General features: G+C 55.7%; 8 protein-coding genes across 8 annotated transcripts; 6 read left to right on the top strand and 2 right to left on the bottom strand.

Moving 5' to 3' along the window:
- Window positions 1–879: 879 nt before the first annotated feature.
- On the top strand, window positions 880–1,934 carry C8Q71DRAFT_709855 (Pyruvate/Phosphoenolpyruvate kinase-like domain-containing protein; the record flags this gene model as incomplete). Its single annotated transcript, XM_047920709.1, has 5 exons — window positions 880–1,203; window positions 1,256–1,472; window positions 1,525–1,657; window positions 1,709–1,769; window positions 1,833–1,934. 5 exons carry the CDS (start codon window positions 880–882, stop codon window positions 1,932–1,934), a joined length of 837 nt encoding a protein of 278 aa, XP_047777620.1.
- Window positions 1,935–3,157: 1,223 nt separating this feature from the next.
- C8Q71DRAFT_107747 (uncharacterized protein) lies at window positions 3,158–4,566 on the top strand. Its single transcript, XM_047916302.1, has 3 exons — window positions 3,158–3,766; window positions 3,828–4,360; window positions 4,420–4,566. The coding sequence occupies exons 1-2, from the start codon at window positions 3,437–3,439 to the stop codon at window positions 4,314–4,316; spliced, it is 819 nt and encodes a 272-aa protein (XP_047777619.1). The 5' UTR covers window positions 3,158–3,436; the 3' UTR covers window positions 4,317–4,360; window positions 4,420–4,566.
- A 3,604-nt stretch (window positions 4,567–8,170) lies between these two features.
- Window positions 8,171–9,421, top strand: C8Q71DRAFT_107575 (uncharacterized protein). The gene is made up of 2 exons (XM_047916301.1): window positions 8,171–8,727; window positions 8,796–9,421. Exons 1-2 carry the CDS (start codon window positions 8,345–8,347, stop codon window positions 9,334–9,336), a joined length of 924 nt encoding a protein of 307 aa, XP_047777618.1. The 5' UTR covers window positions 8,171–8,344; the 3' UTR covers window positions 9,337–9,421.
- A 1,200-nt stretch (window positions 9,422–10,621) lies between these two features.
- Window positions 10,622–11,593, top strand: C8Q71DRAFT_764522 (uncharacterized protein). Its single transcript, XM_047924071.1, has 3 exons — window positions 10,622–10,711; window positions 10,762–11,098; window positions 11,157–11,593. The coding sequence occupies exons 2-3, from the start codon at window positions 10,955–10,957 to the stop codon at window positions 11,523–11,525; spliced, it is 513 nt and encodes a 170-aa protein (XP_047777617.1). The 5' UTR covers window positions 10,622–10,711; window positions 10,762–10,954; the 3' UTR covers window positions 11,526–11,593.
- A 163-nt stretch (window positions 11,594–11,756) lies between these two features.
- On the bottom strand, window positions 11,757–15,053 carry C8Q71DRAFT_797434 (uncharacterized protein; the record flags this gene model as incomplete). The annotated part of the gene is made up of 7 exons (XM_047925751.1): window positions 11,757–12,121; window positions 12,273–12,600; window positions 12,661–13,191; window positions 13,289–13,792; window positions 13,937–14,227; window positions 14,283–14,881; window positions 14,903–15,053. 7 exons carry the CDS (start codon window positions 15,051–15,053, stop codon window positions 11,757–11,759), a joined length of 2,769 nt encoding a protein of 922 aa, XP_047777616.1.
- An 850-nt stretch (window positions 15,054–15,903) lies between these two features.
- C8Q71DRAFT_848893 (uncharacterized protein) lies at window positions 15,904–18,762 on the top strand (the record flags this gene model as incomplete). Its single annotated transcript, XM_047926687.1, has 13 exons — window positions 15,904–15,940; window positions 15,971–16,024; window positions 16,261–16,467; window positions 16,534–16,793; window positions 16,857–16,881; window positions 16,934–16,944; window positions 17,062–17,229; window positions 17,283–17,318; window positions 17,369–17,830; window positions 17,882–18,049; window positions 18,104–18,292; window positions 18,346–18,512; window positions 18,561–18,762. 13 exons carry the CDS (start codon window positions 15,904–15,906, stop codon window positions 18,634–18,636), a joined length of 1,860 nt encoding a protein of 619 aa, XP_047777615.1. The 3' UTR covers window positions 18,637–18,762.
- Window positions 18,763–18,811: 49 nt separating this feature from the next.
- C8Q71DRAFT_764520 (uncharacterized protein) lies at window positions 18,812–21,362 on the top strand. Its single transcript, XM_047924070.1, has 2 exons — window positions 18,812–19,785; window positions 19,846–21,362. Exons 1-2 carry the CDS (start codon window positions 19,096–19,098, stop codon window positions 21,100–21,102), a joined length of 1,947 nt encoding a protein of 648 aa, XP_047777614.1. The 5' UTR covers window positions 18,812–19,095; the 3' UTR covers window positions 21,103–21,362.
- A 382-nt stretch (window positions 21,363–21,744) lies between these two features.
- C8Q71DRAFT_107524 (uncharacterized protein) lies at window positions 21,745–22,937 on the bottom strand. The gene is made up of 3 exons (XM_047916300.1): window positions 22,166–22,937; window positions 21,960–22,113; window positions 21,745–21,890 (listed from the first exon to the last, which is right to left on the bottom strand). The coding sequence occupies exons 1-3, from the start codon at window positions 22,739–22,741 to the stop codon at window positions 21,853–21,855; spliced, it is 768 nt and encodes a 255-aa protein (XP_047777613.1). The 5' UTR covers window positions 22,742–22,937; the 3' UTR covers window positions 21,745–21,852.
- Window positions 22,938–23,259: the final 322 nt, after the last annotated feature.

The following is a 23,259-nucleotide window of genomic DNA, read 5'->3' as shown; positions in this document are numbered from 1 at the left end:
ACTTCAAACCGACGAGACAAATACTCGGAGCCACAGCACTGACCGGCGGGATACCAATGCTGAGCGACATCCACTGCCACTACTAGTAGCACCAGCGCGTAAGCTGGCACATACAGTCGGCGCGGGTCTATGTCACGGTGTTGTCAATGTCAGGCACTGATAAGAGCACAGGGTTCCGTCTGAATCGAAGCTCGCAGTATTTTAGGCACAGCGGAACGTCAGTGGGCAGCAGGACCACCGTGAGCTCTAGACATAGTGCATTGCCATAGTAATCCAGCCATGCTGTGTCTACGCCATAACCGACGTGAACATTACCTCTTGTTAGGCAACAAAAGAGGCATGGTGTTACGGATCTCAAGCTCTCAGCGTTGTCAACCTTGAGTACACGCATGCCACTGTGCGATGTACGTCCGCGTATGACACTCAACTTGAGCGAGGATCCTTGCCTATACGGAGCTAAGCTGGTGTAAGGCCGTTGAGCGCTCCAGCGCACGAGTGCGCGCGCTAAGTGGAAGTCCAAGTGCATCGGTGTGAACGCCTGAACAGCCAGATACACTCACCGAAACAGATGTGCGCATTGATCCAGTCCGTGAGCCGGGAAAGTTGGGATCGACACTCAGCCAATGGAGGTTAGGAGCAGCGGGCCGCGTCATCCGAGAGTGGGCCGGATGGACTTCGATGGTCGCCCTGATGCGGCAAATCCATCCGGAGGACGCAACGGAGAGCCTTCGGGGTCATCTGCCTCTCGTACCTCGTCTCATGGCCACCGCTTCAAGCCCTTCTCCACGTCCCGGTTCCTCGACGCCGAAACCCTAACAAAGTGCGCTATATATCGGATGTGAGTGCCCACCCTCCCAATCTACAACTTGAACGACGACGATGTCCACCCACCGCCTGCTCGAAGCGTTCCGCACGTCCAAGCCCGCGTTCGGCGCATGGCTGACCCTCCCCGGGGCGTTCAACGCGCGGGTCGCCGCGACCGCGTCCCCGCACCTCTCGTGGCTGCTCATCGATTGCGAGCACGGGATGACGTCGCTCCAGCCGGGGGCGGCTGAGAGCATCGTAGCGATCTCTGGGCTGGGGAAGGACGCGCCGAGCACGATAGTGCGCATCCCGGCCACGGGGGCGTGTGCGGATGGGAGTGCGGGGTGGCAGATCAAGTATGTGCTGGATGCGGGGGCAAGGGGCGTCTTGGTGCCGATGGTACGTCTCGAGTACTCGCGCGTGCTGCCTGTGTTCATGTTCTCTGGAATAGGTGTCGACAGCGGCGCAGGCGACGTCTGTGGTCGCAGCAGCCCGGTTCCCGCCTAAGGGTATCCGTGGCTTCGGCAGTCCCTTCACGCAGACGGCATGGGGCATATCTGTGGCGGACTACCTTGCGACGGCGAATGACGGCGTTATAGTCATGACCCAGGTCGAGACCGTTGATGCAGTGAAGAACCTAGACGAGATTCTCTCCGTGGATGGTCTGGGTGAGCATTCTCGTGTATGAACGCTTGAATCACAATCACTGAGGTGATGCAGATGGCGTATTCATCGGGCCCTACGACCTATCCCTGGCGCACGGCTACCCGCCGCCGTCGCCGGATCCACACCCGGATATGGAGGTGATCATCCAGGAGATATTGCGCAAGGCGCACGCGAAGGGGAAGAAATGGTACGTTGTCGAGGTCACATGGAGGGCCAGGACTTACCTCTGCTCTCTCAGCGCGATCTACTGCACCTCCGGCTCCCAATCCGCAAAACGCGCCGAAGAGGGCTTCGACATGGTGCGTTGCATGCTTGTCTGCCTAGCATCATCTCCCGCAGAGGGCTCACGCAACGAGCGATAGATCAACGTCACGTCGGACAGTGGTGCGATGGCCCAAGCACTCGCACAAAGCCTCGCTGTCGCAGCGGGCGAGCAGGTCGGGTCGCAGGGGCTGAGGTACTGAGCATAGACGAAAGCAGTTGCGTGTCTGTAGAATAGTAAATGCATGTTCTCGTACCAAGACCTTATGGTAGAAGCGAACACATTGTGCTCCAGACTCGACATTTGCCGTCCTTTCAACCCGCTCGAAGTAAAGCTACGTTGCTGGAGTCTAGTAGTAGTAGCGGCAGTAGCTGACGAAGCCAGCGGTGTGACCACCATTCAAACATTGCATGGGATACAGACTCGGTAGATGTGGCATGGTCCGGCGTGGTCTCAGTTGTAGCTTGGGTATAGTGTCGCAGGAAACGGGTGTCGAATTTTGACGGTCGTCGTGTGAGGAGGAGGAGGAGGAGGAGGATCGAGGTTCGGCATACACCGAAACGCTCATCTTCGGTGTCGCAAGCGACCTGAGTCTCCCCTCCAACTCCCGACTCTCCAGGTCCTCCATGCTCCTCCAATCCTCCTCCCAACTTCCTTCTGTGCACAACCGTGACAACGCTCACCATGGACACCTTCATGCGAATCAGACTCACACATCCGTGTTTCCTTCACCTTCCTCGCTCGCACGCGCATATCTAGTGGTGTTCTGCACATACTGCGCTTCTCAACCTGCCGTCGACTGCCAGCTGCGTTTTCATCTGCTAGTCACTGCACCATGAATATTACACACACTGGCAAGTTGGCTCTCGTGTGTTCTCTCGGAATCGATGCGACTTCTGGTCGCAATGGCTAGCATGTCTGGGCACGTTAGTACGACGTCGACACGCACACTGTGGTTTCAAAGTCTTGACATCGTCAGTCGCTCAGCAACAAGTCCTCTGATATTGACCACTTGGGGCAGTGACCCGTGTCGAGCTCGCTTCAATTTGACGGCATGGGCAACACGGATGAAGTTTCACTTGGACGGTCTACCCTCGTCTCGGACTGACCCGTTAAGCGTGCAGTCATCTTCAAGTTCGCGTTGAACGAGTGGGTACTGCCCACTTCGCCGGCTGCCATGGTTCAGCACACCCTGCATTCGTTGCGTATGGACCTTTCTCTGGCGTGCTACAGTCAACCAGTGTATCGCAAAGCATCGAACGACCCTGTCTCGATCGCAAGGACATGCAGACCATCGAGTAATCGCAATTCTGACCATCTAGGCACGGTGACATCTGGCCATGTTTTGAGCTGCATATTCCTCGAGATGTCCCAACGGATACAACGCCAGTCGATGCAGGGCTTTCTCGCGTGAGTGCATTGTGATTGTGCCTTCCATGCGCATACTGAACTGTTACGAGGTCTGCCATTATCCAGCCTAGATAGCAGCGTCCATCAGGCTGAACCACGACGCTCTAGTTCAGGCTGGACGACGTCAGGTCTCGTAGCTCTCCAGACGACCAGTCGCCGGCGGAATGTGCTACAAAACCGAGGACCGCAGCATGTCCTCCCTCTTTGTCGTCACCTCCACCTGTCGAAAGTCGCGTCGCACCCTCAAGTCGCAAGGCTCTCCTCGACAAATCAACATCTCACAAATAAGCATCAATGGCACCCATCCAGTCCTCCACCGTCTTCGAAGATACGTCCTTCCTTGTGTCTTTGCGTGGGGTCATCGCCTCCGGCACAGGCAAGGGCATCAGTCTGGCTATGCTCCTCGTCGCTGCTCTCCTCGCGGTGCTCTTCGCGTGGTACGCCCTCTACGTCTGCCTGACCCCGCGCGACGCCGACTGGTTCGACGAGCTCGACAGCCTCAAGGCTCGGCCTGGCTTGAAGACGCGAATCTGGCGTGTCCTAACGTTCCCTTGGGCACACACTGCAAGTACCGGCCTCGACGTCGAAGCGAGTCCGATGCTCAAGAGCAAGTCCTTCGAGAAGGTGCGCTGCTCCATACCATCAGTATACCCCGTCCTAATTGCATCTTCCCCGCTTTACCCAGACTTCTACTCAAACCGACTGGCTCGCCTACCACCCCGCCCTTCCCTACGCCTCCTCGCCGCCTCTGCTTTCCATCCCAGACTTCCCGCCGATCGCTATCTCGCGCCCTCGCTCTCTAGTCAAGCACTCCCCTGTTCCTCTGCGGTCCCCGCACGTTCCTATCAGGCGCTCTCCGGACGCTGCTCCCGCGCCGGAGTCAGACAAGCCGAGTCACGCCCATAGCCGCACGCCGTACACTGTCTGCTGCAACCCCGCGACGTACACGGAAGACGACCTCGCGATGGCGCGCTTCAAGCTCGATGTCGCCTTCGCTGACCTCCAGGCCCGCTTCGGCCCGAGTTGTGGATCGTGGCGAAGTGGTGCCCTCGAGTACGAGGTCGTGCCAACTGAGCCCGGCGCCGAGAAGACCGTAGCGGCATGTGGCTTTGCGATCATGAAGGGTGTGGCCGATCCTGAACCTGCATTCGGTGGTTCGTTTGGTCGCGTTTGAATTATCTGTTTCCGTTCCTGTATCGCGTTTGTTTCTTCTCTCCGGTGAGTACTGCCGCATGTCTCTGTTTGGCTGGGGACTGAGTAACAAGTCCCGACCGTAGGTCTTCATGCTCGCCTATCCGCCTTCAATCACTTCGCCATTCGGCCTAATGCGTTGGTCTCGCACTTCCTTCTCCTTGCATTCCTCGCGCCACACCCCGCCCCGGAACCCTTTGGCTTCCTTGCATTGCCCGTCTTCTTCGTATCTTACGATCCTACATACTAGGTGAGTACGCTCTTGAAGTCTAGTTCGATGAGACGACCGACTAAATGCGTGTTCTCTGAGTCGTCGCCCCTCTAACGTATAATCGCTTCGCCACTTAATCTCATGCTTTGGTCCTATGCTCAACTCGCTTCGCTTTCCCGACGTTGGTCCTCGCTCCTGAATCTCCGCCTCGCATGTTATGTGTATCCTATGGTCTCGGTAAGTGCTATGGTGCACGTTCGTTTAGTCGTAGATGAATGACTTGCATCAGCTTCTTGTAGTCGCATCTCTACCCTTTAATCTTTCCCTCCACTGGTATAATGCTTTGGTCCTACGCCCTACTTTCTTAGTCTTCCCGCATAGGACCTCACCTTTGAACGCTTCGACTATCTCTATGACGTTTCGCTCGGATATCGCATATGTCACTATCGTACTAGGTGAGTCGCCCGCACGGTAGTTCGTATATGTCAAGTGCTGACCCGATGCAACTTGTCCTAGTCGCCCCTCCGCTCTTTAATCACATTACTAGTCGCCCTAATGCATTCGGTCCTACACCCCATCTCTCTACCTTCTACGTAGGATCGCCGCACTCGCCCCTTCTCATCCCCGAATACATACCTTTCCAACATCACGCACCATCGCTCGCCGCTCACTGACCATCCCGCCTACTCCGCCTCCCTCACCTCCCCAAGCAACCCTACGTGACGTCCATCCCAACATCGTTGGAGGAACTGGCCCCGCGCCGATTCTCGGCCCCTGTCGATAGTGCTGTTCAATGCACGCTAACATGTGGTTGCTTGTCTGATTCGCGTTGTGCTATGTTACTGGCATGTGCGCGTTTGGAAGGAGTGGGCCGACATGGTCGATGTCGGGCGGGTGATCTGTGCGTGGTGGCGGTGTGGATGTCAGTACTTTACTTATTTTTTGCGTTTAGAAATTGTGACTCTATCTTTGAAACGAATGCAAATGCACTCTATGCATCGCCCATATTTCGAGACTGAGGGCACGTGACCGCGTCACGGAGGCAATATAACCAACCGTCCAGTATGTAGCGGGTCGGTCTCCTTCGCCCGCACATTCCAGAGGGCACGTACATTAACACGAGGCAATGGACGAGGGCGATGCCAATGACACGTCGAAGATGGCTGACCTCGTCAGGCCTCTGGCCGCCCGCCGTTGAGGCTGGCTGTGGGGCTGACACGCAATGAGCACGGTCATTAACAGAACATCCAAGAGGTACAAAGACCCTACCTGACGCTTCATGGAGTCTCATTGTCCTCTGTCTGCTTCTTCCATCTTCTCACTCTGGCTCTAGTTTCCTCCCCGTCTGGTCTGGCGCGCAGGCAAGCTCGGCTCAAGCTCAAGCTCAAGTCCACCGGCTCCCTCTCTCACAAGGTCACTCATATCTGGATCCTCGGGTCGACTCGACTGTCGTCAAGACCGTCGGTCATCAAGGGACCCGTGGTGTATCTCGTCGACGCCGCCGCCGCCACTGATAGTAACGGCAACTCTGTGACCCACCGATGGTAAGTCCATCCTTTCTCGGTTCATGCAACCGGGGGTGCTCACCACTTTTCGGCGTCGCCTAGCATAAATGCGCCGCACGGTGGGCAGCCACGTTCAACGTCCTCGCACGCCCCGCGACAGCAAAGCCCCTGCGGTGATCGGCGAGCGACCACCAGCATGGTACGGCCGCAGGGGCGCGGCACTGCACGGTATGCGGTGGCAGAAGCCACTCGTACTAACCGGGAATCCGGGCTGTCAGCCTCTCATTGTCGCGCTCCCGCGAGCCCAGGGAGGACGCACCGCTGGCAATGTGCCGGGGGAGGGGCGCGACACACAGTGCGGAGGACGGCGTGGTGGGATTTTGTGGCAATATGAACGCGTGAGTTGCTTCGATTGGTGATGCGGTTGGTCGGAGGGGCTGACGGGCACGGACACAGTGCATAGTGGGCGGTGTCCATCGCGGTGTTGGGCGGGCGAGTCAGGTAAGTATGTTCCCTCCTTTCCCGGGGTACGGGTCAGCTCTGCGTATGCCTGCAATGGGCGAGCGGAGGCTGGTCCTGGCATGGACCTTGTCGTTGGTCCCCGGGCTGAGTACCTGGGCCCTTCATCTTCGCTCTGAATGCGAAGGGGGCCCGGGGAAACTAGCGCATGCCGAATTTGAGTCGTTACTGTCACTCCTCAATACTCAGTAATGACTTACTTGGAACAGTCTGTATTGCACGCTATGGAATAGAAATTGGCGTTGCAGAAGTCGGATGTGTGAATCAAATTCTTGCTGAGAGACTACATTTCAATGCAATTGAACCCCAGCGGTGTTTGTAACGTTAATCGGCGGGCTTGAGGTTTAAGTCTTGTGTGGATCTTCAGTTCAATTGGATGTGGTATTATACGCATGCGTTATATGGCTTCCGAGTCGAAGTCAAATATTCCCAGTTAGTTGGTCGTCGAGGCCAACAGGGTGTTGGTGTTGTACATACGAGGTCCGATCGTGCGCTGACAGTGACCGGGAGCGCTTCGGAGCCTCGTGTCGCTTACGTACACACGGACACACATCGCTCAGTCGCTCGCCGCCGTTGTCGAACGACCACCAGACCAGTCAGACTCACCGTGCGTAGCACGGCATTCGCCATCGCAGACACCCCGTTCAGCCACGATGACACCCGACAGTGCGATACATCTCCATTCTCGTGGGCGAACGTAGCCGTGGGTGTGCCTCAGGGCCCATGCGCGACCGAAGACGACCTCGATCTACCCGACTCCGATGCTGGAATGGCTGGTCACTAAATCCCACCTGTCGTCGTGCTCGTGTTTTCCTAGTGGCCCAGTAGATGTCTATGCTGAACTCGTGGCTCGTTAGATTCCGTCCCATCATGGAATACATCACCCTCATTGCGATCCTGTCTGCACAGCGTCTAAAGCAGTCTCGAGCCCTACTATTGTCATCGCTGTTCTGGCTTTCAGTCAGGAATGCAAGGGGATTCAATTATGGCCTGCTTCCCTCCTCCCTCTCTTTGTACGGACCATCATCTTTGCTGCGTTCTCGCTCCGCTGAAGCACTCGCCTCTCGCTCAAGCTCAAGCACACAACATTCAATTTGAATCATGGCACCCATCGCCTTCCCGTATCACCCTGGCATCGAGCGCGCGGACCCGCCCGCCCCTTCCCCCACTACGACAGTGGAGGACGCGGCGTTCGTACCCACGACGGGCTCTGCAAGTTACCCGCTCATTGGGGTCGGCATCGCGGCGTGGGTTATCATCTGCATCGCTCTCGTCTGTATCTGGCTCGGGCGCACGAAACGCGGACGGGCGGGGTATGACTGGGAAGTGGGGATCGAAAAGCCCACTGGACGTTGGTCGCTAGGCGCATTCTTCAAGTCCTCGAGGTCCGGGTCGCGTCGTGGTAGGGGTGCTCATGGTGAGCTCTACCCACTATATGCGCGGGGCTGTCTGGCTGATTGACGCCTTTGTCACTGCTATAGATCGCGGACTTCCAACGGCCGTCCTGACAGTCGAAGCGAAGATTCCCGTTGAACCCAAACCCATAGCACCCCCTCCGACCCCACAACCAGTCTACACATCCCCGCCTCGCCTCGCACGCCTCTCTCCTCCTCGGGCTTCGCCGACCGCCGCGCTCTCCCCCGGCATCGCGACTTCCTCGTTTCACATCTATGGCAATGCCTACTCCTCGGGCGAGCGATTCTGGGCACCCTCGTGGGCACTCCAGGCGGCACAGGCGAAGATGGCGGGGCGGCGCTCGCCGCCGCTCTCTCCCATATGCGCCCCTTCGGACACATCTTCGCCTGCGAGCATGTCTGGCTTCAATTCCCCGGCACGCACCAACCGCCCGCCCTCTCTCCGCTCGCCGTCACCTTCCTCCAAGTCTCCCTCGCTCTCGACCCGGGGCTGGACGACGCCCCCGTCGACGACGTACGCGATAGACTTCCCCGAGGTCCCCGCGTCGATCGTCGCGCGCATTCGGCGGGAGCCCCTTCCCCTCCCCCACTTCATCTGAACCTTGCGTCGGAGGAGGGAAGAGGAGGGAGCAGGAGGAAGATAGTTTGGGCTCGAGAGCCGCCGCCCCGAGAGCCGCTGCTGAGGCACTCAGCGAGGCGCGGGGCGGCGCGAGTCCAAGTAAGGCGTGGGAGTGCACATGTCTGGTGAGTATCGCTTGGGTTTTGTGGAGTGCGGTGGCGAGGCTGATAGCTGATGAATGCTGGGTTCATAGGTTTTGGTCGCGGAGGACGCGTGGGTCTGCGCTCGTCCTCCGTTCAGATGTGACCGAAACAGTCATTACTCACTCCCGCTCTCGCATTCGATCTTCGTCCGGAATCAATTCCGGTCTCGCCGCCTTCGATCTCGCCATCTTCGTTGCATTTTCCTGGTCTTTGTCCTCGGTCTCTTGGGTTTCGAGCACGCGCTTATGGCGAGTTTTGGTTCTGCCTTCCCTGGGACTTGCTGCTGCTTGGCTTGCCGGGCTTCCACCCTCGACTCTGGCTCCGGTCTGTTACCTTTTCTCAGGCGAACGCCAGCTGAAGCTGCCTTGTCGGAACTCGGGAGACGCGCATTCCGGTCTATCATCATCTCGGAGGCTGTCCGACAAATGGACACCAGCACTCACTGCCCACTGGATACGTGGAAGACTCGTGGACTCGTCGGGGTGCTGTTTCTCCTTTCGGATCGGTGGTCTCCGTCTAGGGCGTGCTTCTGGCTGTGGTGGTTATCTTTTGCAATCTGTCTGTTGTCGTGCTTTCGCCGGAATGAAATGATCTTTGCATGATTGCCGTGGAGATGTTAGACGCAGGACTCTCAACACCTTCCGTTATCTTGGAGCTTGCCCGCACAATCGATCCCAGGACGGTTCGTCTTGTGCCAACGTCCATAGAGTCGCATCCACTGTCTACGGAGAAAGGACGTGTACGTAGACGTGGTACACGGTCATATGCATGTCAAGTAAGTCCTGCCATTGGGACGCTTGGGGGAAGGTCTGCGGACTGCTCTTTTTCGGCCCATGCATCTTCTTAGCCGCCTCGGTGATGACTAGTAACAGACGCAAGTGATTGCAAATGTATCCCTCGATGGCCGAGTCTCCAAGATCGGGTCAGCCGAATTGTGCGCTGTTAGCGTTGAAGTTCGCATTGGGTAACCTGGTACCGGTGAGGTGGAGAAGCTCGTTGCAGCAGGGCGTACCCGGGCTTGGCAATATTGAGGCTCTCAACATCCTGTTGTGTGATTTGCGCGTGTCGTCCTCGATATACTGACCTGCCCAGTTCTGGTGGGCAGGAGATTTTCGCTCGAAATTCGCCTGTTGAACGGCATAGACTACATATGATGTGATTGCATTGTACATTACATCCCTACGAGGCCAAGCCAAGTTCTCTCCGCAGCAAGAGCGTATGTTGCTCGATCAATAGTGGATGACTATCCGTAAGGGTTTAGATGGATTTTGCGAGCTCTAAACGCGAAATGAAGGTCATCAAACGGGGGCACTGGCCGCCGTAAAGGCATGGAGTTTGAAAGTCTCTACACTCCGAACCTCAAACAGGGAAGGTCGGAAGATGGCCGCGCGGCATGGAGCACATCGAGATCGGAAAATCATATTTGCTAGAGCCTGTCTGCGTTTCAGAGGCTTTGAAGGGTTTGGACCGGTCGTAAACGCACAACTTTGAAATGAGGGGGGGAGCCCCCCGACCTAGATCAGCGGTCATCACGGCACTAAATCCTAAAAATGACCCGCCGGCTTCCTCATTTGGTATAGCCGCTGTGAGCGATGTATGGCGAGACCAACAAGGGGGTTGCGCCGCAGCAGGCTGTACAATACAGGCATGGTGGTTTGGATTGTAGCACATGGGAGCATATTTGGAATGGATATATTTGGAAATATTCCGATGGCGGGGACGTCCAAAAGCATGCATAGAGCGCACCTGGAGAGGCTCGATTCTTCGTAAGCTGTGTCTACGGCACCACATCCACATGAACATTGCTGAATAAACCATCGCTCACTCGCCGCGGATGTCTCGGTGAGCTCAAATGTGCAGATTATTCTGAGACACAGCGTACCTTTGCACAATGCCAAGTTCCAGCCCCAGACGGCGTCATGCTTTGGTACGCTTGGCCTGAGTCGAGAGTGGGCTGTAGAAAGTGGTATATAAACAGTGATCATCCAAGACGTCCAAGCAGTGATCCATCTCTAGAGAAAACACAACGGTTGCTCACCTTCTGACGCATATCCACTCGTTCTACCGCACTCTCCTTCACCTGTCATCCCTTACTCTCATTCTACTCTTATCCTGCATTCTCGTTTCTTCATTTAATCATCTTCCAACTCGGCTCCTCCTCAACAGACTTGTCGAGTGCTTACTAAGAGCCTTCAACTTTCCGAGTCCAATGGAGCGCCAACCACCGATGTCGGACAAAGCCGCGGGGAAGCAAAAGGCAAGGCGACTCTCAGAGGACGAGGCCGTCGGCCCACCGGCATCCGAAGGTCTCCATGGTCTGAGTACTACAGAGTTCCGTTCCGAGTCTACTGTGGTACGTCTTGTGTCAGCCACGCGAAGGAATACAGAGACTGAACGCACCCTCCTTATAGCCTACTACCGAACGTTTCCGGTCTGGTGGACAGACTCGGACGACAGAAGACTCTCCTGATACCCACGGTCCTGTGCCAGCAGTCAGTCAAGCCGGCACGCCTCGTCCATCCTTCCACACGCACGCACCATATAGTAATACACCTTCCTATTTTCTTCAAGGGCCGTCCCCGCCGTACAGCCTGTCCCCTCCTTTCGACATCTCATCTCACTCCACTTCCATGCCGCCCGCTGCTCATCAAGGCTTCTCACACTACCGTACCAACCAAGCCTCGGTGGCGCATCCGTACCCGTATTCCCTCCCACCTTCTACCGAGCATGAACCGTCTACGTACAGTGACCCATACGGCATCAGGAAAAAGCCCACCTGAGAAATCTCATGTAGGTTCGGGAATTATCAAGAATATTCAGACACTTCGGGCTTTCTCAGGAAACGGCGGTCAATCCCAGGTCCGCAGAGAGTGACCTGAGAATGATGCCGTCAGATCCGAGAATACAGTATTCATTTAGTATTCAATCTTGGGAGTTGAAGCATTAAGGAGCCCGCAGTTGAGAGCAATTGTGCAACAGTGCATTGACACGTAACGCTAAGTAACAATGTACTAATACAGATTGTAATAATCGTGCGGGTTCTTGTACTGATTGAGATAGTATGCCTTACACTGATCCAATACATTCTCTTTCGTCCAGTGTACTGGCGCCGGACCGCCCCACTTCGGAAATAGATGGACACTACGTTCGAGCAGGGCAAGTGGCACTACAGAACCGATCTTGTCAGGACCAGTCAGTGCCGTGATCCTGTACATTTGGGTATGGGTGTCAGGGTTGCGTGTGAATCGGGAAAACCATTCGATGTATGCAAGGTGCTGCGGGCAGCGCGTACCCTGGGTCGTTACCACCGAGAACAGTTGGGGAAGAACGTTCTGTGGGAGCGTAAAAACGACACGAACTCGTCCCACACGCATATCTGTATATGAACATCAGTCGTGTGCTGTGCAAATCAAGGGAACATGACGCACCTGACAGTCCTTCCCGTGGCTCAGCATGTCCGTCAACTTGTGGGCCGGGCCGTACATGTACGAGGGCAGTGTCAAACCGGGAAGGTATCATGACCTCACTGTTGCGCCCCTGCTGCCGCGGTCGAGCGTGTATCGAGTCCAGAGTTTCCTTGCCGTGATGTTCAATGTTGCGAAATTTGATCTTGTGGAAGACTGGCAGAGCCGTGAAAGGGAAGCGGATATATTCAGCTCGAGCTTCCACCTCATTCCGTGACAGTAAGGGATTGTTGTGCTCGATGAGGAAGCGCGCCAGAGCGGGCATAAGGTATGTCGCACCATAGCCCTCCGAAGAGACCAGTTCGGTGACAGGAACAGCCTTACGGCTAGGGTATTTCGTCATGAGATGATGGAGCGTACATGCCATGTCCGGTGGACGCCAGCGTACCCCCTGACGCGACGTAATCGTACCGTCTTGACCACCTTCTGCACGCAGTAGGCGCCATCCAACGTAGTCGGCGTGCTGCAACACCTTCTCGCGGCGCTCGAGCCACTTCGTCATCTGCGGGAATTCGTCTTTGTGATTCGTTGCGCGATATGCCTCCTTCGCGAAATCAATGTGGAGTCGCTCCGTGGCCTCCGTGTTGTAATTGTCAGTGGTGCCGAAGTACTTGATCGCTCGAACGTAATGGGTAAGCATATGCAGCTTCGGAATGTGGAAGTGAACACGAGCACCCAGTTTTACGAAGACACCTTTGTGGGCATGGAATTCGGACAAAGAGTGTTCCAGCGCATCTAGAGTCATCTTCGAGTGGACCGGGTACTGCGCGATATAGAGGAAATCGAGGAGCGCTTTGCTGGCGCTGATGAGCTCCGCGGAGTCGCTCCTCGGTAATGGGACGTCGACGAGAATGCCTAGGATGAAACGTGCGATCTGCTTGTGCTCTGTACCTGTCACGCGTGACAGTCCGCTGATCCCCTTGTGGAAAACGCGCATGCCGTGGCTTGGGGGCAGTCGCTTGACACGTGCGTCGACCTCGTCCTTGCCAACAATGGCGGTGATCCATGCGAGGAGATGTTTGATGACGCCTTGATGCAGTTTGCAATATGTCGGGGGTTATGGATTGGAAGATGTCAACGTAGGGGAGATGCTCCCAGAAGGGATGCTGGATCGGTTTGATGCCGGCCGCTTCGCATGCATGGTTGTAGTCAGCGGTGCCGAAGAGATGGAGAGCGTCGAGAACTTCATCAACGTCGCGGTAAGGACATACACGGGGGTAATTGCCGAGCTCGTCGTGTGGACATTTGCAGATGGGACACTGTCCCGTGTAGGTTCCTGTAACGAGGACTTGTTCGGGGTAGTCTCCGACATACACCGCGAGGATGGGATGGCAGCGGCGCACTACCCCATCACCGCTTGTCATCTCAATACCGTCGACACCAGCCTTCCGTAAAGGCTCGAGAACCATGGAGAGGCAGGCATGAAAAACGTTCGCCAGAGCTCGGCGGCGCGCGGCTTTGTTCTTAATGTGCTGCAGCCGGCTGGCCGGTAGGTACGCGAGTAGGATTTGACCGCGATGTGACGGCTTTCGGCGGATCTCCTTCGGTAAGTTGCCTATCGTGAGATAGACCGGATATGCTGTCTTGTCCCGGAACGTCGTGAGCTGAGTTTTATCGGAGGAGATGATGATTGGTATCACGGTCGCGCCTGGCTCCTTCGCTTCGAGCATTTTCTACCATAGCACTGAGTAACTTGTAACACTCTGTACAAACAGCCTACAACATACCTGTGTTGCCCACCACCACTCGCCTGTGTTGAAATCGTGGTAGAGACGTTGGGTGTGGTCCGCGTCAGCATAGTGGCGCTCTGGAGAGACACACAGGTATGGCGTATGTTCCGCATCGCCCCAGAGAGCAAGCGCGCATTCGAGAACGTCACGCTTGAACATCTCAAAACGTTCGCCGCCGATAGCGACCTCGAAGCGCTGGAACATCGGACGTCGGGTCGGTAATTTCTCGTCAATGATCTTGTTTAACTGGTCCGAGTTCTTGTAAGATACACCAAGCCGTTCACGAACCTGCAGTAAAACCAGTCAGCCCTTGGTGAGTGAGCGTGAAGCACAGATGACGTACCTCAGGTATGGCAAGTAGATCAGAGAAAGCTGTCGATCCTGATCCGCGCAACTTTGCCCAACGTGCGATTTCCCAGTCCATTTTAGAGGCAAACGGAGCGTACGGATTCTTGGACTGAGGGTCGACCGTCTCGGCATAGGTATCGTAACCCGGCTTAGATGCCTGTCCAGACCCAGGAGGCACGGGTTTGCCTGCCTTGCCACCCGGGAATGGAACCACATACGACGGCGGCTGTCGGATCTGCTCATGAGCAGCGGGCTGTAGTCCACCGGGTGCACTGCCCCGTCCTACTGGCGGATGGCCTAGGAAGGCTTCTTCTGCTGCGCGATCGTTCTCTACATGATCCTGGTTGGGACTTGCTGATCCCTCACGGTCGGGCATCGAGGACGGGAGCTGACGTCCGTCGCGCTCGACTTCGTCGCTTGGCTCGATGATGTCGAGTCCCACAGCTTCTTCATCGGAGGACTCGTCATCACTCGACTCGTCAACGTCAGCCTCATTGCCTCGATCCTCGCCATCCTCGCCTCGATCCTCACCATCCTCGCCTCGATCCTCGCCATCATCCCTGCTGAACGGGAGATCGCCCATGCTATAGTCCTCTGCAGAACCGAAGAAGTCACCTTCAAATGCAATCTGGTCATCCCCATCGTCGTTGTCTTCTTCCGCGGGTCGCGTATCGTTACTGCTAGCTTGTGAAGACTCTGGTGATCGGCTTCTTGACTGCGACTGTGCAGCGCGGCGATGATTGGCCCGACGTGTTGGCCGGCGCATAGATTCTTCGTGCCGCGCGCGGGCGACTTGGCAGGCAGGCAGAGCACTCGTCTGGAGGTGTCGAATGTAGGCACCATGTTGCGTGAAGAGACGGCTACATCCATTGCATCTGAAGTTGAACGACATTGCGGTATTATACACAAAAAGACTAGTGAGCCATCAGTAAAATTGTCCGGACGTGGGGCAAGTCAATTGCACTGCTCTACTCACCAAAATATGCGGTAGTATGCTAGTCAAGTAGGCGGTCTTCAGCAGTGAGACAAAATTGTGAGTATCAGAATGTGGGAGATCGATAGCAACTTGAACGCGCAAGACGTACCGCTTTGTCAGTGTCACAAGCGAGGGTCGCCATTTGCCGAGCTGCACGCACGCAGACTTGCAACCCCGATCCCTCACCGGTCACCACGCGCCTGTGCCAGCACGACTCCAACCCATCCATAATCGTACACGTCGGCCTTTACTTCAATCATCAATCCTTCCTTCGTGCATAGATCACCACTCACCTGAAGACACTCCTTCCCTTGTTCCAATTCTCCCGACGTCCTCATCGCGAGAATACGTGGCTTCCGGCTCCAGTGCCAGCGTGACAAGGGCGTCGACCATGTATGATTTGTTCTTGTAGTATGCGTCTACATAGAACTAATACCGTTGCTGAGTAGCTGCATACACCGGTAACTCTAACGACTATACCTTGTATACCTCTCTCACGCCTTGTCTCTCACTGGCAAGCGGCCCACTGTATGAGAGCCAAGTTGGATGGCGCCCACTAGGATTGTTCCCGGCAGCCGAATTGGTCAGCGTTCGAGGGTCGACGAGGGTCACGGTGCCGCCGTGGCAGAAGGTCTTGACCATGAAGAACGTGAGTTTTGCGGCAGTGTTCAACCATAGTAGGTGTACTCACATGTTGTATGTCAAAGTCCCAAGTCAAAGCCAACGGCCAGTTCGTGCTGCTTCTCAGGCGGCATCGAAAGGTAAGTCATTGTGTTCGCTTAAGATTCAGTACTCACCGTTTGGTTTGCCCGTGCATCGTGTAGCGTGGGCTCCAATGGTCAAGAAGCCACGCGCCGATGTAGATACGAAGTCAGCTGAGTCCAAGACAAAGAAGACGGCAGTGAAATCGCAAGGGACGACTCACAGTCAAACAGTGCAAGGCAAGTCAACAGAGGTTATCTTGAGCGCGATCAAGGTTCTGACTTGCTAAATTTAGCAAATGTCGACGGATCCGGAAGTCTGTCGAATGTCCACAAGGAGAAACGCAAGAGGGCGGACTCGGTCAACACCCAGGGTGTCAAGAAGAGTGGGAGCACAGCAGCAAGGGCAAGCCTACGCCAGAGTGGAGATCGCGACGAGACAGAGCGGCAGCCGCAGAAGAAAGCAAAGGTCGGCAATCCGCGGCCAGCAAAGGTCAATGATAGTGAGTCGCGACTCGCTATCCTAGCGATCCTACCTCCTGCCTCACCCGTGATGTTCCTACGTTCAGAGCGACCATACAAGGCTGCGATCATCAATGAGTCGGACTCAGACTTGCCGGCGCCGCAGCTGCATCCTCGGCGTGCTTCGAAGCCACAAACAGCGACTGTCACGGGCCGCCCACTCGAATCCGCTGAAGATACCATGGACGACGATGGTGAAGATGCGGACTCGCATGGTAATCCCACTGACAAGCATGTAGACGAGGAGATGAGCGATGACGAGCTAGTAGAGGAGCAGTGGGAACGGTGTGACAACTTCGAGGCAGAGGTATGGCCCATCCTATCCTACTGATGTGCTTCTCTCTGACGGTTGGATTTGTTGGTCAACAAGAGAGTGACCATCAGTAAGGGCTCCGGTGAGTGACGTTTGCTGAGTGATTGAACGAGTTACGACCTGCCATGCAGCAGGCTCACAGTTGGTGTGCGACCTTCAAGATGGTGACTCAGACGATGCATCGCGCGCTCGCCCTCCTCGATTCCGCTCAAGGAGCTCACGATCTTCAAGTGTTTCTTCGGTTTCATTGTATCCCATGGAGCCTCCAACTACTGACGACGACGCCATCATGGTGAATGACTCGGAAGAGGAGGACGAGCCCGGCCTTCAGTCTAACTATTACGAGAGGCGGAGTGATGCAAGTCCTCACCCTAGTGATGAGTTGGACGAAGATGAGTTCCCGGTAGTCACATCGCGTGGACAACGGCAGGTGCGTTCAACTCACAAGTGAATAGCTGTTGTGTGACTTAGTAGATGATATAGCTCACGGAGAAACAGCGCGCAAAGCTGAAGACGGAGGTACGTACACGAGCTCATGTGTATGTGCTAACTCACATCAACTACGTTAGGTGCCTGTGATTCGGCCGGTGCAGGCTGCTCCGAAGGCAACGGTTCAATCACAGCGACGCAACGCTCCGGCGCATGCAACCGCAACCGCAGTACAAGTTGACAACTCGGCGGACGATGACACGTGGCTCCCGCGGACTAGGATCGATATCATCGAGAATCCGCAAAGTGTCAAGATAAACCTGCGGGCTCAGGACGAGGTTATGAAGCAGGTTATCCGCTACAGCTACACCATCGGGGACCAAATGGTGGTCTTTGGCCGCAAAGATGACCGCGATTCCAATGCTGACTTAGAGGCTCTCACTCAACTGCTAACGCCCATGGACAAAGCGGGCCTTGATCAAATGGCACTCGAGGCACTCGTTCAGGCGGCTGATGCACTCGGGTATACCGGTGAGCGCGACGTCGCCGACCGCCTGGAACGTGGGTCATACAAGCTCTACATCAGACCTCTGACGGTCTACGTCAGTACCATTCCTTGCATACTATACTCACAAATGCTGACTGTTCCGTAGGTTGCTCACCGGCTAGGGCAATGTCGAACTGCGATCAAACGAGCTGTGACGCCATGTGCTGAGCACATGTTCCAGCTCGTAAATGATTCGGCGGATGGCGTCCACCCTATTCCCGACAAGGTTGCATTCCTCAAAGAGATGTGCTACATCTATCCGTGGACACCAGCGGTACGTATGACTTGCTTCTTCGCATTCACATGTGTTTTGAAGGTGGATTCATAGGATGGATTTGATCGGCGCGCTCTCTACGAAGGTCCGCTCGTCAAGTCGGCGGTGCGCTCGGCCTTTTTTGGAAACGCAGTCTATCTCGGCGTTGGGTCGCAGAACATCGCACTCTGCCCGTCGTCTATGCGGAGTGTACCGTTGGAGTATGAGGTACCGCCGGAAATGGTGGCTCTAGCTATGACAGCTGTGTGTTTCATCCTCTTCTCTGTTGCAGCTTCTGATCCTCCCCGTTTTACTAGGTTGAGTCTGTCATTATGGATGCCCATCTTAAACTCGTCAAGGGTTCGGAATTTGGTGCCTCAAGTGCACCTGTGTACCGCGAACACATGATTCGTCTCGCAGAGCTGCGCCAGCAGAGGCCAAAACGGTATCATCGCGTTATGCATGAGATCTTCGAGGCCGCGACGTATGTTTCCCCGAACTTACTGTGATGCACGTCTGACATCTATCTCAGCGGCGGTCACGGTTTGAATACAGGAATCCGGATTGGTGGCTCGGACATTGACTGGAACGCTATACCCGACGAATAGATCCCATCATCATATTTCACGAAGCATCAATCATAGTAAATCGTAGTAATTGCTCTCCTTTGCTCGCTCGTTCGCTCCGTGTTGCTCTCCTTTGCTCGTTCATGTGCTATGTGTTGCTCTCCTTGCTCGCTCATTTGCTGAGTTTGCTTTGTCGTCACGGACTTGTTATCTTATACCACATGGAAATTAATGTCGTTCAACGTAACAACCGTCTGATGGTCACCGAATGGAGTGAATAATCGCAACGGCTCGTCAGAGAATGAACTGTAATAGTATATCAAGAGTGAGTAGCTATGGTTTATTCCTGAGAATACATCAAGTTATCTCGTGATTCTGACTCGACGGGGAAGAGCATGGCTATTTCCCGCGATTCTCAGAAACATAGGAATGTACGTCTTTACCTGATTTTCTTAGGAAAAGCTGGGGTTCACAGCGAATTCTCAGGTGGGTATTTTCCTGATGGGTTGGAGCTTCTCACCGCGAGATCGTAGCCCATTGGACCCTGGGTTCGATGACCAAGACCTACCGCCACCGGTGCCGCCTGTACAGGCCAGGACTGACTCCCGCTCGGAGCCGGCCGAAGGCTGGGCGGCGGCTGGGGCTGCCATGCCCGGTCCAAGCCAACCCCTCCGCACTCACTGGCCGCAGAGTTCTCCCGCCGTGAAGGTGAAGGAGGAGCCACGCAGCGACGATGAGCTGCCGGAAGTCTCGGAGATCCTCCGTACTCATGCGCATGCTCCCGGGTCAGGCACAGGCCGTGCAGTGAAGCCTCCCCCGAGCCGATCACAGAAAGTCCCAGCACGGGCCACTCCTGTCCGAAACCCTACCACGACATCGAAGACAGCGTCCAAGCCAGCTTCGAAGGGTGGCAGCTCAGGCGTACCGACCGCACGCAAACGTGGACGTTCTCCTCATGGTGGTGGTGCACCCGGGCCAGCGGCGCCGGCAGCTCCAAGGCGCGGTGGTCGCCAGCCAGGTGCAGCGACCTATACCGAAGCAGACTTGGGCACGCTGATGGACGTTGTCCGCAAGCTCTTGCCACTTGGTCCAGACGAGTGGTCGAACGCCAAGTCGATCTACAACAAGTGGGCGCTGACGGAGGGTCGGCCTGAACGTCAAGTCAAACCTCTGAGGTCAAAGTTTGAGGCGGTGAGTAAAATTCAGTGCATTTATACAAATTTCAAAGATCCTTACCCTGATGTTGTGCAGCTCGCTCGCACGCCAAAGCCGACCGGTAAAGCGGAGGTGCCATGGTGGGTTGAAGAAGCATGGACCATCGAGGAGCTCATCAACGAACGTGCACACCTTCGCACACTTGACGATGACGCTGGGATTGACGGTGTCGAGCAGCCTGAGCGGCAGCAAGGCGATGTCGAACCCGACGTCATCGAGATCTTCGACTCAGATGAAGAGGTACCTCCGAAGGTCAAGCCTGATCCAGATGCCGTGCAGTCAGCTCCCCCGCGTAAGAAGGCCAAGACGGCGATTGCCTCGAGTACGCACCGCCGTGACAACACACCGTCCATCCCACTGCGACGATCTAGCACAGCATCTGCCACTGTCGATACCAGCGCAGGCTCTGGCGCACTGGCGAGCCGCCAGACACGCTCAGGAATCTCCAACAACCTGCTCAGCAACATCGCGACTGCATTTGACCCAGCTACTCAAGCTGCCCGGGATGACGTTCGGGCTGCTCGACAAGCCGACGGTATGGTTCTGCAGCTCTTCTTTGATGAGATGCGCGACACGCGCAGTCAGCTTGCAGAAGAAAGGCGGCGGGCGGAGCGACTTGAAGAAGAGCTCCGTCGTCGTGACCGGCGGGAACAGGCGCAGGGCACGCATTCAGCAAATTTTCACCCCTTCGGGGTTTTGGGAACGCCACGCGGGTTACCAGCATCTCCCGCGCCCTCTTCTGCGACTGCTGTTCCGCGTCCGTTTACCTACGAGTCAAGCCCAGCGCGCTATCTTCACGAGTCACCAAGCCTCCTCCCCTCGGAACCGCCACCTCCGTCGCCAGGTCCGTCAAACTGGGCTACCCACCGGCATTACTCGCCACCGCCCGACCTTGCGCGAATGGCCGCTCAGGCCGCGTTTGCCCGCGAAGAGGCGGGTGATGCGTACATCCCCCTGCATTCACGGAGCGCTGCGACGACGAGCTCTACACCACCGTCTGCCATTGGTGATGGTCGCAGACCGTTGACGGTGCCTCAAGCGCCGGCGTCGCCAGCGGGCGGTCCCGCCAACACCGGAACACCATCGCTTGGTGTGTTCTCGCACGCATCGGCGGCGGCGTCGCTCTCTGAGCGTACTAGCACGCCGGTCGGAGAGCCAGGGCTTCATGTACTCGCTGCGGCTGCGGCTGCAAGCGTGGAGGACTCACAGCCAGCGGGAGAGCTCGCATATGAGGTAACCGTCACACCCCGTCGACGCCGCATCGCACGCAACACACCCCAGGGCCCAGAGTAAGTGAGGTACATGATCGCGCGAGTACTATACCCATCTCCCTATCATATTATTTGCCGTATATACACTTCAGAATCACATAGTCTCATATGATAACACACTCATTTCCCGATGTCGTGTACATATACATATGCCCTCCCTACTCACTCAGCCTATTCTACCTTACTCACCTTTAGTCTAGCGCTTTGTACTCACGACATAGATACCATGCTTCGTAGTGACAGTATATAGTTCAAGAGACAATACACACATTTTAATATGTATTGAGTCAATCTGAGTCTACAATGTGAAATCGTGCTACCCTATCTCCGCGCCGGATATCTCGAATCACCATCCGCTCGAATGAATTCCAGAGTTCAGCTGCCTCTGAGGCTCGCCAAATAGGTTCATACACCCTCTGTATCTGACTAATCCCAACTCGTATGGCACGTACATTATTCATCCGGATACAGTTCTCGAGAAGGTCTGCACGTCCGTCGTTGTCATTGACATCAAGCGGGACACGGAGGCGGCCAAACGATCCTTGAAGTTGACGCATGCCCCATTCTGCCGTCTGCCGATACGACAACAGTTGATTGTCGTAGGCAATGGCAGCCGCTCGCTCTCGGTGATCCTGAGGCAACAGCTCCCCAGACCGCCGCGGCGAGTGAATATGGTCTTCAACCTCCGCACCGCCTCGCGGGAACGCCGAGTCTGCCACGAGGAAGTAGCCGTCGGGAGCCTTATCACGGAGCTGTTTGTAGATCGGACGGGCTACCTTCGCGTCATGCCAGCTACCGGGTGCGTTGAGACTACACGCAATGACAACCCCTTGTCATCGATGTTCAGCGACAACCAATACCGAAACTGACACCGCTCACCTCTAGTCGAGAAGACAATAACACAACTTGTAAAATGGTCATGCAACCATCCATTGTACGTTGCGTTCTCGATGGCCGGGTCATCAGACGTTTGCGTCGCGATATTCAGCCCGTCGATGCTACCAAATGCGCCGTTCAGGAGTGGGTGTCGCTTCTACAGAGCAAATCAGCAAACCTATACCCGGATTTCTGACTGGCCTACACACCTGTATGAGCTTTGATAGCTCATGAAACTCATGAACTTCCGGGAACTTGACTTTCCCCTCGGGGATGCTCCGCAGCGTCGTCAGCAAAGCGCGACGGGCGAACTTGAGATATCGATTGGTCGTCCCGGGGACCAGTGCAAAAACCTCCTGGAGGGTCTTCTCGAACATGGTAGAGTTGAGATAATGTAGGTAAAGCCCGAGTGCGCCAGCAGCATCAAGTGAGCGGCGACCAAGTCGAGGTCGCCCGGTCGGATCGGTGTCAGTGCGTGGTATTGCAGTCGTTGTCCAAATCCTCGTGAACCCGCTCTCGAGGAGGTAACGGAAGGTCCCGACATCGATTCCCATTGTCGTGATGAACGCGCGGTCATTTTGGCTCTGCCAGAGCCGCTGCCAAGGTGTATCAATGCGTGGATCAGGCATGAGCTCTGGGCGAGTGAGGTAGGCCCGGTGGCGATGCACCTGCCTGGTGAGCCGAGAGTCAAGGGCACCTAGGATGAGTGTAGCAGCAAGTCCGAGACGGAGGCGCTCCTCCTCCTCGACTTCATACTCGTCGTCACTCGCACCGAAGAAGCGCATGGGAGTCTTAGAACGACCTGTAGACGATCTAAACACGTCTTACGGATTAGAAACCCGTTCTAAGCTCTATTTAAACTCCGCTACAAACTGTTTAGAGGCCATCAGACGCCTCTAAATCCTTACGGATAGTCATCCAGTAGTGCCTGATAAGTACCGAGCTAATGCGTTTGTCGCAATGGCTCCACGCACGGTGAACACTGCATGACCAAGGCATTGATGAAGATCCACTGGTATCGACTCAGGGTCGATTGCGATCTCTCAATCGCCGGGAAATTGACCTCGACTCGGAACAGCTTGTGGGTATAGAGCACGCTGATTTCATCCTTATCGGAAATGGATCCAGACGCAGATGGATCCATCTCGTATTCATCCCGCAAGACGTCACGACCTCTAGGCTCTCGGGGCTCACCGCCAGTGGATTTCGAACGTATCTCGAGCTCGATCGCCCTATCTTCCAGTAACGACCTCAGTGCCTTCTCTTGCGCCGACCGAATATGATCAGGCCAATGGACGTGTTC

The sequence above is a fragment of the Rhodofomes roseus genome (genome assembly GCF_022264815.1).
Source record: "Rhodofomes roseus strain CIRM-BRFM 1785 chromosome Unknown C8Q71scaffold_13, whole genome shotgun sequence".
Taxonomy (NCBI): Eukaryota; Fungi; Basidiomycota; class Agaricomycetes; order Polyporales; family Fomitopsidaceae; genus Rhodofomes; species Rhodofomes roseus.
This window is presented reverse-complemented; position numbering and strand designations above follow the sequence as displayed.